Source organism: Pimephales promelas, chromosome 16 (assembly GCF_988280905.1).
Source record: "Pimephales promelas chromosome 16, fPimPro1.hap1.1, whole genome shotgun sequence".
Classification (NCBI taxonomy): domain Eukaryota; kingdom Metazoa; phylum Chordata; class Actinopteri; order Cypriniformes; family Leuciscidae; genus Pimephales; species Pimephales promelas.
Window position 1 is genome coordinate 25,239,668 of NC_142784.1, and position 15,341 is coordinate 25,255,008.

The 15,341-nt window shown below is 36.0% G+C and overlaps 1 protein-coding gene across 4 annotated transcripts in view; it reads left to right on the forward strand.

Moving 5' to 3' along the window:
• Positions 1 to 15,341, forward strand: part of cadm1b (cell adhesion molecule 1b) — a 176,379-nt gene that overhangs the window by 105,850 nt on the left and 55,188 nt on the right. For 2 of the 4 annotated variants that reach the window (XM_089121304.1, XM_089121306.1), the window contains exons 2-5: positions 27 to 47; positions 7,239 to 7,385; positions 12,205 to 12,357; positions 15,189 to 15,326. In XM_089121304.1, the coding sequence (XP_088977430.1) occupies positions 27 to 47; positions 7,239 to 7,385; positions 12,205 to 12,357; positions 15,189 to 15,326 (459 nt within the window). The remainder of the gene's footprint in view (positions 1 to 26; positions 48 to 7,238; positions 7,386 to 12,204; positions 12,358 to 15,188; positions 15,327 to 15,341) is intronic. The other 2 variants (XM_089121305.1, XM_089121307.1) reach the window with 1 other exon arrangement.

The window sequence follows — 15,341 nt, forward strand, 5'->3', positions numbered from 1 at the left end:
TCCTGTTTCTCCTCACGCTTGCCCAGGAGCCGCTCAGACCATATCAGGTACTGCTTTTCCTCTTCCATCTGGATCACATCACCTCTCGGTGTCTTCCAACTCCTCATTTTTCTTTCTATGCATGATGTTTTACAGTTTGCATGGTTTGATATCTGGCCTTTGAGGCAGCCTGCATGTTTTTTCTTTATTCTGATCTTTAGAATCTACTAACCAATCTTTCCGTTATATATATATTTTAGAAGTGTCTTATCAAATTGCTTATGCAATATTAAAACTGCTATGATCAGGTTCATTTCAGATTTCCATAAGATCATTGTGGATTGATCTTGTGGTTGATTTACACAAGACTTTTTGAGCCTCAAAAACATGAGTTCCTGTCCAATGTCTTCACAGATTTTGAGAACTGTTATAAGCCAGGGGTGTAAAGAGTAATTGTACTTAATAATTAATTACTGCTATTTTTACTTTACCTAAGTACTTATGAGGCTGAATATATTAACTTTTAACTACTCACCACAGTTCATTTATTCTAAAGGCTAGATCAGGATGGTGTGATTCTGAAAGTGCACATCTATGCATTCTTTATTGGCAAGATTTTTTATTTTTTTTGCCCATTGATCCAGTAGAATATTTGTGAGGTCCGAATCAGTACATCTCCCTGCCGTTCGACCTGTACAATTGTTAGACCTACATTGTAAAAAAAAATATTGATGGTTTAACTTAAAAAAGTACACTGTAAAAAAAAAATATTGATGGTTTAACTTAAAAAAGTAAGTAACCTGGTTGCCTAAAAATTTTAAGTTCACTGAACTGGAAAAAGTGAGTTAATACAATGAAGGAGATTAATTTAACCATCAGAAACTCAAAATAATAAGTTATCTCAACTACATAAATTATTATAAAGTTAATTTGACAAAAGAAAATATGTTGTGATAACAAATCTTGAAAATATTTTTTACAGTGTAAGTAACCTGGTTGCCTTAAAAATGTTAAGTTCATTAAACTGGAAAAAGTGAGTTAATACAATGAAGGAGATTAATTTAACCATCAGAAACTCAAAATGATATGTTATCTGAACTAAATAAATTATTTAAGTTGATTTGACAAAAGAAAAAATGTTGTGATTACTACACTGTAAAAAAAAATATTGTTGGTTTAACTTAAAAAAGTATGTAACCTGGGTTGCCTTAATTTTAAGTTGATTGAACTGGAAAAAGTGAGTTAATACAATGAATTAGATTAATTTAACCATCAGAAACTCAAAATAGTTATCTCAACTAAATAAATAATTTTAAAGTTGATTTGACAAAAGAAAATATGTTGTGATAACAAATCTTGAAAATATTTTTTACAGAGTACCCAAATTGTTTATTATTTTGTATAAATTTTCTACTTTTTTAAAATTTAATTCAAATCCTCAAATCAAGCTTCCTTGTGTTGTGTAAATTCTTAACTACAAGATTACACCCCTAAAAAGTAAACATTTAGGTGAGATAAATATAATTAAAATAATACACAGACTTTCTTTTTCTATATCGTCATAAATATCATTATTCTTGAAATATCGTGATATAATTTTGAGGCTATATTGGCAACCCCTAGTTGTGACAAATGACCTACAGTATGCCACTCCCACACCATACACGCAAAGTAATCAGAGCAACTTGCCTTTTATTTACGGATATGTCGAGACACAAAACGGGCGAGCGATGAATGTATGCAATTTCACACGACAACCATCCTGACAGCTTTAAAATATAAACGCTTATAATAGGCTTACCATAGTGAATCAGGGTAAGAGAAAAACACATTTTGGAAGAAGGATTGGTGATTATTCATTATTTTCATTTGATTTTGATCAAAATATAGTTAAATGGTGTACCTGTAAACATCAGGGCAGATTATGGTAATGAGGATTGTGGGGTAATATGTTCTTACTTGTCCTGAAAATAATACCACAATTTTGGGATTTTTTTTTTAAATTAAATCTGAATGTTCTTAAATTAAGCCTTTATTTTTATTTTTATTTTTATTTTAAATTAGTTGTTAATTTTTCTTCACAGGCTTTGTGAAGAAAAAAAGCCATTGACAAAAAATATGTATTTTTGTGTGTGTGTGTGTGTGTGTAAAGAAAAAAAGGCACAAAAAATGTTAATTATGCAAATGGATTTAAATTCACACATGTAAATGACTTCACAATGCACACCTTCACACACTTCAGTCAATGAATCAGTAATTATTTAGTGCCTATGCCATTCTATCTTTCTTTAATTGGCATTGTTCAAACTTACAGCATGCATATGATTAGGTACATTAAGATGTTAAAATTCTACATTCAAAAGAATTGACACTATTCCCAGTTCCTCTTCATTTCAGCTGTGGACGGGTTCATGTTTTCCTAACATCTCGTTCCATCTTCTATCTTAGTCAACCTGTTGGCATGCAGCCATGACTTGGATGTGCAAATTAAAAAAAAGGATTTTTTTGAAGTGAAGAAGCCTTTAATAACCTTCACAAAAATTACTTTTTTAAATCAATTATTAAGCCAACTCGTGTGTTAAAATCCATGTATAATAATTAATATTACTAATATAATATAAAGTTAATAAAACACATTCCCAGAGTACCTTTTGATGTGTATCAACCTTGAAAAGTTCTCGCTTCAGGAAATGTATATATTACCCGTGGGATCTGTTCTTAAAAAGGCTTTGAGAGTGAAAGATATGCTATTATCATGAAACTTCACATGCATTAATTATATTTCAGAGTCATGTGACTCAACCAGTAGATGGTAAAAATTACAGAGCGCTAGGTTTTTAGGAATAATGATGAGTGGTGTTGAGGTGAGTAGGATTGTAACTGTCAAGGATTGTTATTTGGAGAGGTCAGAAATGGAGCTTGTTGTAAATGTGAGGGATAGACACCTTGGTGGGGTTATGGGGCAGAACCGAACCTGACTGTCATGGCCTTGAATGCTAAATGAATGAGTTAAATCACAATCAGTCTTTTGGCCAATCACATTTTGGCTTGCTTGAGGTGAAATTGTAGATGAGGCAGTGTGGCAAAACCTAGTGAGCTTTAGAATGAACGTTTACAATCAGCCTGTTCTCATCCCAAGGCGTCATCTAACTGACGCTTTTGACCATGCTTCAATATCCGACGCTTTAGGCACCCTTTAGCGTCAGTTAGATGACGCTATCCTAGTGGCCTAACCCTACCCTAGACCTAAACCTACCTAAAGGTAAAGTGTCAGTTAGATGAAGCCCTATAGCGTCACCTAACTGATGCTAAAAGGTGTCTAAAGCTTCGGATGTTGAAGCATGGTCAAAAGTGTCAGTTAGATGACACCTTTGGATGAGAATGCATTGTTAGAATGACATAAAGTCAATTAAGCGATGACAGAATGTTCATTATTGGGCAAACTGTCCTCTAAAATGGCATCAGTCTGTCAAAACCTTCTTAATTAGGCTACACTCTCAGAAAAAAAGGTACAAAAGCGATCACTGGGGCTGTACCTTTTCAAAAAGTACACTTTTGTATCCAAAGGCTACATATTGGTACCTTAGTGGTACATATTAGCACCTAAAATGTACATATTAGCACCTGAAATGTACATATTATCTCATGAAATGGACATATTAGCACTTAAAATGTACATATTATCACCTAAAATGTACATATTAACACCTAAAATTGACATATTACCACCTAAAATGTACATATTACCACCTAAAATAGACATATTAGCTCATGAAATGGACATTAGCACCTAAAATGTACACATTAACACGTAAAATTGACATTAACACCTAAAATGGACATATTAGCACCTAAAATGTACATATTAACACCTAAAATTGACATTAACACCTAAAATGGACATATTAGCTCATGAAATGGACATATTAGCACCTAAAATGTACATATTAGCACCTAGAATGTACATATTAACACCTAAAATGTACATATTAACACCTAAAATAACATATCAACGCCTAAAATGGACATATTAGCTCATGAAATGGACATATTAGCACATAAAATGTACATATTAGCACCTAACATGTACATATTAGCACCTAAAATTGACATATTAACACCTAAAATGGACATATTAGCTCATGAAATGTACATATTAGCACCTAAAATTGACATATTAACACCTAAAATTGACATATTAACACCTAAAATGGACATATTAGCTCATGAAATGGACATATTAGCACCTAAAATGTACATATTAACACTTAAAATGTATTTTTAGCACCTCAAATGTACATATTAGCACCTAAAATGGACAAAAGTTTACCTTTTAAAAAGGTACAGCCCCAGTGACAGCTTTTTTTTTTCTGAGAGTGTATGTGTTCTCAGAATCTTATCCTAATATCACTTATGACTTGATGATGTCTAAAGTATGCGCTGAAACTCTTTCTTATGAGCTTTTTTCAGCTTTTACAACCCTTCCAGCTAGAGTTTTTTCCTTCTATTTTTTTGGCATGATTGCGACAGCGTGAAACCTGGCTTCACGGATATTTAACGTTGGGCATGGTCGCAGATTGTAGTGGCACCGCACCTCTGTGGTCTCACAAACACTCCCAGCATGCCAGTCTGCTAAAACTCCTTCATGGAGTGGACGATGCTTTATCATCCCTAACGTTCACAACTCAGGAGGACAGGCTAAACGTGTTGTTTTTCCACACCGATTTGTTTTTCTTTGACTGGGACATGCAGGGCTGAGTCGGGCACAGTCGTAGAGTAGAGAAATTAAGATGTTTTGTTTTTAGTCTCTGTAAATGTCATAAGTGCCCGAAGGCATCTGATTGCTCAGCCACACACATTTTTCATTGAATGTTGTCTTACGGTTGTGCTAAAGGTAGTGTTTTACTCTGCGTGTGAGGATAAAGTGTTTAAAAGCATTCTTTGGTGATTTTTCATGCCTCTCAGCTCGGTGGGTATAAATATAGAGCAAGGTGACTTTTGCTTTTCTGCTGTCTTCACTTACAAGGAATAATGGATCCCCATTTTGAATGTAAACCATAAGGGAGTGATGCAGCCTCTAATTATCAGCTGTTACTGGCTCGCAGTGAAGTGTATCAGATACTTTCCTCTGTGTTTGCGGAGCTTGCTGTTCGTCCGGGTATTATGCTGTTGATTGCCAGCTTCCATCAGCTTGTGTTTAGATGGAGAGGTTTGATAAAGTTCTGCCGTGAGCAGCAATTACCAGCCTTCCCATCTCGGTTGCTGAGTGCTGCAGTCTTGTAGCCAGGGTGTTCCACACACACTAGAAACACACAATGCTGTAAAATCAATACGTCCAAACCGAGAACCCAGCCGGTACATCTTAACCTTGCGTGCGTGCTCTGACATGTACACGGAGCGAAACGTTGTTGCTCGTTACATTTATCCGTGTGTCACTCTAAAACGTATGCACGTGTTATGCAAAAACATCAGTATTCAAAGGACTCCTCATGAGGATTTGCATTATCATTGCTGTCATCTATTCAGTTTCAGCCTCAACTTTTACAATTTCATGATACAAGAGCAGAATGAAACAGGATCTGAATTGTAATAGTATTTTTTTTTTTTTTGTGCTTAAAGAAAGAGTGTCATGATTGCCTCTCTGACTGAATAGCAAGGCAACAGCCAAATGAGAAAAACTGTTCAGTGGATGCATTGTAATTACAATCCAGATTGTGATAAGACATGGCAAATGTAATAACCTTATTCAGGTATTGCAGTGATGCTCACTTTTTTTTTTAACGGACATGGCTTCCAAAGTGTTTTTTTTTATTCATTTACTCTAAAAGGATTCCAAAATTTCTGCAATAGAAAGTAATGAACCAATGCAGTCACTTCTGAGATGAATCACATGGCAAACTTAGATTTTAAGGTAAAAGTTTTTGACGAGGGAACAAACTACTCATCCCATAACCATTGCCATTGCAAATTATGTAATCAAATTCATTTTTAGTAGATTGATCGAACATTTTATATATATATATATATATATATATATATATATATATATATATATATATATTAGGGCTGTGCAAAAATTAATTGTAAACACAGACTTTTCCAAAATAAAAGTCTGTGTTTACATAATATATTTGTGTGTGCTGTATATAATTATTTTGTATATATAAATACACACACATGCATGTATATATTTAAGAATTATTTGCGCTTAAATTCTGTATATATAAATAAATACATAATCTATATTATATAAATATAAATATTTTATTTATGAATAACGCATTTTCTTAAATATATACATGCATGTGTGTGTATTTATATATACAAAATAATTATACAGCACACACAAATATATTATGTAAACACAGACTTTTATTTTGGATGCGATTAATCGCAATTAACTTTTGCACAGCCCTAATATATATATATATATATATATATATATATATATATATATATATATATATATGGTGTATTTATATTTAATACATTAATTTACAACAATGTGTATGTAAAATACAAAATATTTGCTGATTATTGTATTAATAGTCAAACAGTTCAACTGATTAATAATCAAATAGCTCAAGCAAGAGAAATAATTAGCAATTTTTTAGTAGGGATTACATAATTTGCAGTGCTTCATCGTAATGAGAATGAGTTTTTTTGTTGGTTTTGTTTCCAATGTAACAGCATCTTCTCTTCTTGGGCGATTTATTTCCAGGATTATAGTGAATATTCTCACTGGCAATTTGGTTGTTAAATGCAACAAAAAAATTTATATATATATATATATATGACATCATAATCACTTTGAATTATGTCATTGCTCAACAATTTCAAAGCTCCGGTAGACTTTTCTCAAAAGATTTTCACGTTATTCTCATTCACGGTCCCATGCTGGTGGAATGATCTGCCCATCATCATCCAGAATGCAGAATCCCTGACAGCATTTAAAAGACAACTGAAAACTCATCTCTTCCGTGAGCACTTTAAATTAAAAAAAAAAATCTTACTTGCCTGGTTTATACTACTCTGAGCAATGTTTGAACTTTGTATATTGAGCACTTCTTGCGTTGTTATTGCCTCTCCACAATATCTTGTTTGATTTAGTCTTCAGATGTAAGTCGCTTTGGATAAAAACGTCTGCTAAATGACTAAATGTAAATGTAAAATGTTATTCTGTATGGAGAAAATGAAAAGGATTTGTATTTCTGCTGCGCTCTGTTGTAAAGCTTGTATCTGTTCTCTCTGGGTTACAGTGCAGGGTCAGAACCTGGTGACGAATAATGTCTCAGTGGTCGAGGGCGAGATGGCTATCATCAGCTGCCGGGTGAAAAACAACGACGACTCCGTCATCCAACTGCTCAACCCCAACCGACAGACCATCTACTTCAGAGACGTTAGACGTAAGCAGTACTGACTTCTCTTTCATGCTCACTTCAGTTCAAGGCAGAAAATGTCATAATCCACCCAAGGCCTGCATTGTTTTTCGCAGAAAATTCCAATTTTACGGCCCAAAATGGCCCTGCAACCCCATGCAAATTCATAATTTGACTGCTTTTCACAACCTCCTACCGTTTAAAAGTGCAGCAAGGCATTGCATTGTTGACAAGGTCCTTTTCAATAATTGAGTGACAGAGTGTAATTGTGTCAGGCTGATTAGAGTCCTCTGAGCGGACCGTTTAGATTCCAGCCTTGAGATTGTTTGGAAGCTCAACGGCACACTGCATGCAAAGTGTATAATCTTGCCTTCTCTACTAAATAAGGACCTTGATGAGCTGCTAAGTGACGGCCTGACCCGTGATCTGCTCCTAGTTTAGCTAATGTGTGGCAATAGCCTCCTCGTTCCCTCCTATGAAGCGTTCTCCATACGAATCGCTCCTATGGTAATTTAAGATGAGCAGCTGATAACACATTGATGGTTTTGAGAGGTATTTCATGATATTTCAAATGCAATTTACATGTGCAGCTGGCCTATTTCTCCGCGGGATCCCGTATCCTGTGGTTTGAGTAAATTGTCATGGGCGTTTGAAGTATTTGGAGACATCTTGTTCCTCTTGACAAGTAAATGTTGAAGTAATACTCTGATAACATACATTGTGGCAACACATTTTAAAGATATTTTGTTATTGGGATTACAATATGAAAGAATTGTGTAATAAAATATCCAAAAATCACTTGAACAGTGTGATATATCTCCTCCAGTTGTGTACTTCAAATATCCCAAAAGTCTCCAAAGATTTTTTTATTTCAGAGAAATTCCAGTTTTAAATAAGTGGCCGTCCTGTAAAAAAAAATGTCGCCTGTCAATGACGCAATATCCACGCTATACTCGGTTTCCGTTCATACTGCCATAGCCGTAACGTAACCATGGCGACAGACGTGGAAAATTGCGTACTAGTGTGTAACGTTTAGCGGCACGCAATTCTTGTTTATTTCAAACATAGACCATGGCAAGCAGACTTTGAGACCAAAAAGGAGAACTAAAATGAGGATCAATATCAGCGTCCCGTTTTTGTGATGCCGAGATCTCCACGTTAGCGACTAACGTGGACTTGACAGAGCTTTACGAGTCACGACTTGACAGCTTTATTAAACAGGTGAGCAAATGTACATAAAACAAATTCTAATGTTGATCTAGCTTACTAGTTTCATATAGCAAATGAACTGACACGTAGTATAACACAACTTTCAACACACATTTAAATGCCGTTTAGTGTGATAGTGTAACGTTAGACCAAGTTTATTTCGTCTAATAAACTGACCTGTGTGAGTGATCCAGCACTTGCGGGTAGTTCGGTTGAATTAAATGTCCTTATTCCTTTATATTCGCGCGTGATATCTGTCTCTTTAGCAATCGCGACCACCTTCACACCACTGTAATGTTAAAAAACATGAATGTTTGCACTCATTCATAAACATTATTAGATCCATCAGCTTGACAGCAAGTCCCATCATTCAGCTCATCACTGCGTCATCAACCTACGCCTGTGTTATTGTTGGAAACTGCGCCCTCTTGTGGCGAAAAATTCGTACATACTGTGCCTTTTAATGTATGTTCTTTATGCATGGCCATATGTCTGATATGTTTTTTTTTTAAAGTTCTTCTATTCGACCTTTCGGACAAGATTTCATAGCTTTAGGGAAAATGGGGTAATTTTTACTGCCCCTTTCTTCAAAGAAACAGTTATTGAATATTGGATTTAGAAATACATTTACGTGATGTTATAATTGTGCTTGCTCACTCGTCTCAACATTGGAGCGAGAAAAGAACACATTGATGAAAGGTCAGGTTGGAATTTTGTCATGACTTTATCTAATTTAATTAACGTGTTGGTGGTACCAAATTCTCCTAGTGGGCATATTTTAGTGCCAATTACACCCGACATATGCTTTCCGATCTGTGAACACTATGAGAGAGGGAAAGGCAGGATATGGGTTGGGGTTTAGTAGAAGGAAGATAGACAGAAAGAGAGAGAGCGAGAGAGCGCTCATGCCGCAAGCTCTGACATTATTTCTATGGATGTGACTGGAGGGATGCTCAGCCTTCAATCTCTTTAATGCTGTAATGTATTATTCTGTCTAATGTTTACTGGGCTGCCAGCTCTGTTTGTGAAAAGTATGACCACTTGAACAATTCATAGTTTTATCCCTTCAGCACAGATGGCTGGCACTGTGCATTCAAAATGACACAAGAATGTGAATGTGTCTTAGCGCATATGGCATGCACCTGTGGATGCCGGCCGGTGATATATTGCACGGTGTGCTTCGTTACATATTAGCAATATGATTCAGTGGGGCTTTATTGTTTCCGCTGTGAAGCGTTGGCTAAAGTTTTATCGCATAACATTCAGACTGCTATTCTCATTTCCTGTCACTTATGCTAGAGCTGCTCTATAAGCCTTTTTACAGCAACTTAGAATTAAACAGTGACGGTTGGAGAAATTGGCATTTTCATTTTATCAAGGCGATAATGATATTCGCTACAAATTACATTTTACAGCTCAAAGATATTTTTGTCACGTTTTTAGAAAACTTCCCTTTCAGTACACTGAAGTTAGCTTATAATACTATTAATGCAAGAGGATGATGACTGTTTCAGTGTTATTTTATTGCATCTACTGTACAGTACAGTACATACCACATACTGTTACCCTCTCCTAGGAAACTTCATTCACGTACTGTAAAATTTGACCTACATTGCGAATCATTAAAAATTTGTGACTTCATTATTAGGGTACAACAGGTGTCACCTACAGGAAAATATGTGAATAGGAAAAAAGAAAATACGAAAGAACTTTGGGACACAACTTTTCCCCCTTTCTCATTCTCATTTCTAACACTTTTGAGATGATATAATATTTCATATATTTTATAACAATTATTCTGCTATTAGTAAATGGATTATTTACTATTATTTATTGGACGGCCCAGAAAGTCAATGAAGAAAATGTGTAAATATCCCATGTGACAACAGTGGCTCAAGTATAAGTTTATCAAGCGACGCGAATACTTTTTGTGCGAAAAAAAAAAAACGACTTTATTCGACTATTCCTTTTCTTCCTTGTAGGCCTGAAACGAGAGTTCAAGAGATTTCCACGACGCATGCGCGAGAATTGCACTACAGTTCAGTTCACGCGCTTGCGTCGTGGAAATTGCGTCGTGGAAAACTCTGCATTCGTTGCCAAAAATAAGTCAAGTATGGCTCAAAAACAATGGAAGGGTTCAAATGTGGCCATATATCCTTATTACAGAAAATGTGTTCTGCTCATTATATTTCCATCAACAAAAGAAGATATATGCTGTTTTGTAAGACAATCCAATTTGCATTTGATTCATATACCACACCATATGTAATTTCCTCTGACCCTTCTCTTTTCATTCTCCAATCTGTGCGTCAATTTGAGATAGTAGGCTAGGACAGCTGAAGAGCATCTCAAGCCAGCTGGGACACAGAACAATCAGATTCACTCACTGTCAACCTCTTACGGACTCTGATGCGTTAGAATTTAAAATGCTCTCTAATGAGCCCCGTTCATGTGCAGGTTTGCCTTTCAGAGATTTTTATCCTTCATATTTTGCGAGACTTCTGCAGCACTTCTACCATTTCACTGTACTGATATGGAGAAATTACAGTCCTCCGGCATTACCTTAAGTCTGAAGTCATAGATCTGTTTGATGCATAGTGCATAAACTCCCCATATCAATTGCGATTCAGTCCGAGGACTAAGAAAATCAGCCCTTTCATTTCCCACCCACCATCTTTTTGCTCAAAACAAGCTGGCCTCATCATTATTCTTAGAGAGGACTTGCAAATGCTTCCCAGGTTCAGGGTTTGGATTAAGAGGGGGTTCTTAAAATGCACCATCAAAGGTCTTAAACTTCTTATGGAGTTGCTCAATTAGAGCTTTGACTTCTCCAACTTTGAGCGTGATTTTTGAGTTCGCTCATTTAATGAAACTCCCCAAAAGTTTATGATATAGCATTATTTACCAGTTTGTTCTGGTCCTTGAATCTGATTGGCTGAGCGGCATTCTAAGAGTTCTTACAGTATGTACAGTCTTTGGGGAAGTTCACACAGAACGCATTTTCCCATTTTCCATGTTTTGGTCAAGACAAGCCGTATAATGTATCATATAATTATATATAATGTAATTATAATTATTATAATGTATCTAACTAATAGTTCAAATGTGTCTCTTGCACTTTTTTTCACTCGATTGATGCTTGTCTCGCATTTTTAACAGCAAAAACACTTCGTGTAAAATGGCCCTTTCGCTGCACTGAAAAAATAAATGATGCAGGATTTACTTTCACTGAAAAAAAGAAAAAATAAATTATCAATAAGTAATGAAAATATTTTATTACCAATTTTTTAGTCTGTGGTTTTTACATTGCTTTAACATAAAAATAATAACTTTTTATAAGTTTATAACAAGATTCATCTATTTATTTTTTTAAAAAATAGTTTAATGTAATTTAAGTTGAAATGGCTTTGAATTACACTTACATTTTTAAGGCATTTTTAACTTTTTTTACAGTGTTGAAACCATTTTCACTCCATAAATTACTAGAAAATTTCACAACTAATGGCAAGTAACATTGAATTAAATGCGAAATTTTGAAGTAGAATGACATAAATAATATTTGTTTGTCAATATCACACCCACAATTGATTTGTCTACTCATCCAAATCTGTAATCCTCAGTCTTTATGTTTCCTCAGCCTTGAAGGATAGTCGGTTTCAGCTGGTTAACTTCTCAGACAACGAGTTGTTGGTGTCGTTGTCCAACGTGTCACTCTCGGACGAGGGCCGGTACGTGTGCCAGCTCTACACGGATCCTCCGCAAGAAGCCTATGCAGACATCACAGTGCTGGGTATGACATCCACCTTACATCTACTATAGAATGCTAAAATCCTGATTATCGATTTGCCTCATTGATTCGTTCACTCAACTGAACTTGTCTAATTGAATCCCACCATGACACAATATCAGCCAATTACTCTCATGCCGTTTCCAATAACACAAACCAAACAAAAAGGAACAGATGTTGCGCTATTGATATTGGTAGATCGCTTTTGGCAGGCGTATTGACTGAATTCCTCTTAGATGTTGAAAAGGCTACATCGAGCGTTTCTGGAGTTAGCTTTGTGCGGCTCTTGCGTTGAATGACACTAACATTAGAGGTTTATTATGCAGCATATTTGGACATCCTGGAGAGCTGAATGGAATTGAGTGCTCTCTAAAGTAGCATGAGTTTTTATGAGGATATGCGTTTCGTCACAGCATGGACTCTTAACCACAGGACATGAAAACATGTGGCAAGATATTAGAAAAAGAGCCCTCAAACGGCAGCTCTTGTAGTGACATACGCTTTAGTGCCATCAGCAAAGCACCATATGAGCTAATGTGCTGTGAAAAATTTAAACAAGAGTAAAACAGCTTGTCAATTAGTTGAGTAGGTCTGGCACTGTCCAAATACACAATGAGACCTTCGAAATATAGAATTGCTTCTGTATGTAGCTCTAAATGTTTCAGAGATGGCTTAAACAAGTTGAATTGTTGCTAATCTAGCCATGCTGTTCATCAGCTTAAACTTCAAGCGAAATCAAAGAACAAACTGGTGTGCCCTCATTTCAAACAAAATACAGCCAAAATAGAAGTTCATTTGTTGTTCGTTTTGGGAGTTAAAAAAAATGCTTACCAAAGCTCATTTTCCAGAAATGTTCCCTCCGGTCGGTAAACTATCATTGGTCCGTGGCGATTACGTAATAGGTCCCTCTTTGTGGAAATCTTCTCCGGTTTATTTCCTCTGTTGGGTCTGTCGAGGTCAGACGTCCGAGAAAGACAACATAAACACTGGAGAGCTGCTTTGTAGTAGAAATTCTAATTGAAAGCAACACTATCACAGTTTTGGTTTATGTTGAAAACTATAAAGTTATTTGGTTTAAAGCATTCTGTTGAATAAAGTGATGATGATGTGCCTTTACTTGACTGGAGTGGCGAATGGCAGAGACTCTCGAAATGCCTAAAACTCTCGTTATAAACACTGAAGTTATCCGCACTGCACAATGAATCTCTCATTTATATCGCGTCTAGACTTTGTTTGTGAGGGGATTTGCGAAAGGATAAAGCTCGTGCTGATTCTGAACATACATTTTGAGCGAATTCTCTGCATATTGACTCTAAAATATCTCTGATTTGCCACTGCGTTCATGCGCTTAATATACATGTCTGATTGACTACAATGCTCAACGTGGAATTAACACAAGTAGTTTCGTTTCGTTTTTGAATAATTTGTCCCCCAATGCCCGAACTTGACTGGACATTTTTCCGAGTCTAAAATATCAGAGTCCGTGCCAAGTCAAGTCAAGTGCCCGTACAAATTCCCTCGAGTGTGTGACAAGTCCGGGTTCATTCAAAATTGGACGAGTACCCCAACTCTAAGAGCTTGTGCAAACCACCACATCGCTATAGACCTTATTCAGAGCAGCGCCATGACAGGTATGAAAGTGAGGCTGTGAGGGATAGACTTACCGTGTTTCCAATGGCATCCACTGTAAAAAGCTGAATAAAGCTGCTAGATTACTTACAATTTTCCACAGCTTACATTGTCTGGAGTTTTTTGTCAACTGAAATTTCTTTGAAAGATATTTTTTCCAGTGTTTCATGAGCAGAACAATCCGAAAACACATTAAATAACAGTACAGCCCATTGAAGAGATGCGTGTCTATCCCTCACAGCCTCGCTTTCATTCTCATTAAAAATCAAACATGGCGCTGCCGTGAATAAGGCGTATTCCCAGATGCTTTCTTAATGGCTGTTTTCTCACAACTGTCATTTTTGTTGTGTTTTTATTTTGTTATTGAGAGGAAAGACAACAGCACATATTTACTTAAACAGTGTATCACTCCAAATACATTTTGAATGCTTTTTATCTCTAAATGAAGACTGAAAAATAATTTCGCTATGAGTATATTGCGACCATAACTTAGGAGATAAAGCTGATTGATCACATGCTCTTTGCCCTGATGAAAACGCATTTAAACCAGTCAACTAAAATGTTTCATGAAAAAAAAAAAAAACATTGAATGATGTGTAAATAATGTTTTAGTCACATTTATCAAAAAGTAGTATGCAGCAAAAACTGTTTTTAAATCTTAATTCTTCCAAACAGGTAATGTATAATGTATTTACAGGTATATGTATTTAATTATATATGTATCTTTTTATATAAATTTGTGTAGCACTTTTTGCAACAAATATTGTTCCAAAGAAGCTCTGCAAAAGAATAGTGTCATACAAAACCCCATTGAGGAAGCCACAGGTGACAGTGTCAACCCCCTAACATGGTTAGGTGGGATGAGGTAGAAACCTTGCGAGGAACCAAGGAAGTCTTGCTGATAGAGCTTGTTAAAAAGCCTGGTGGGGACACCAGCACACCAGCACTCCATGCTGGAGACCAGTATCCAAACTAAAACATAGACTATAGGGAGTTTTCAGATAATGATTTGAGGAAAAACAAGACTGGCTCAAAAACAACACTGTTTTTGCTTTATTATTACTGGTTTAAGTTCTTGATAGGCACCAGCAGATCTTAGTAAAATAACAGTTTGTCCTTTAGTGAGAACACATTATTAGAAAACATTGATCCAACGCATAGGAGCTGTCGCACCATCTCTAATCTTACTGTTGATCTTCTGCCAGTTCCACCAGGCAACCCAATCTTAGAGTCCCGCGAGGAAATCGTGAGTGAGGGGAATGAGACTGAGATAACCTGCACCGCCATGGGCAGCAAACCTGCTTCCACCATCAAATGGATGAAAGGAGACCAACCACTGCAAGGTCTGACTTAGATCC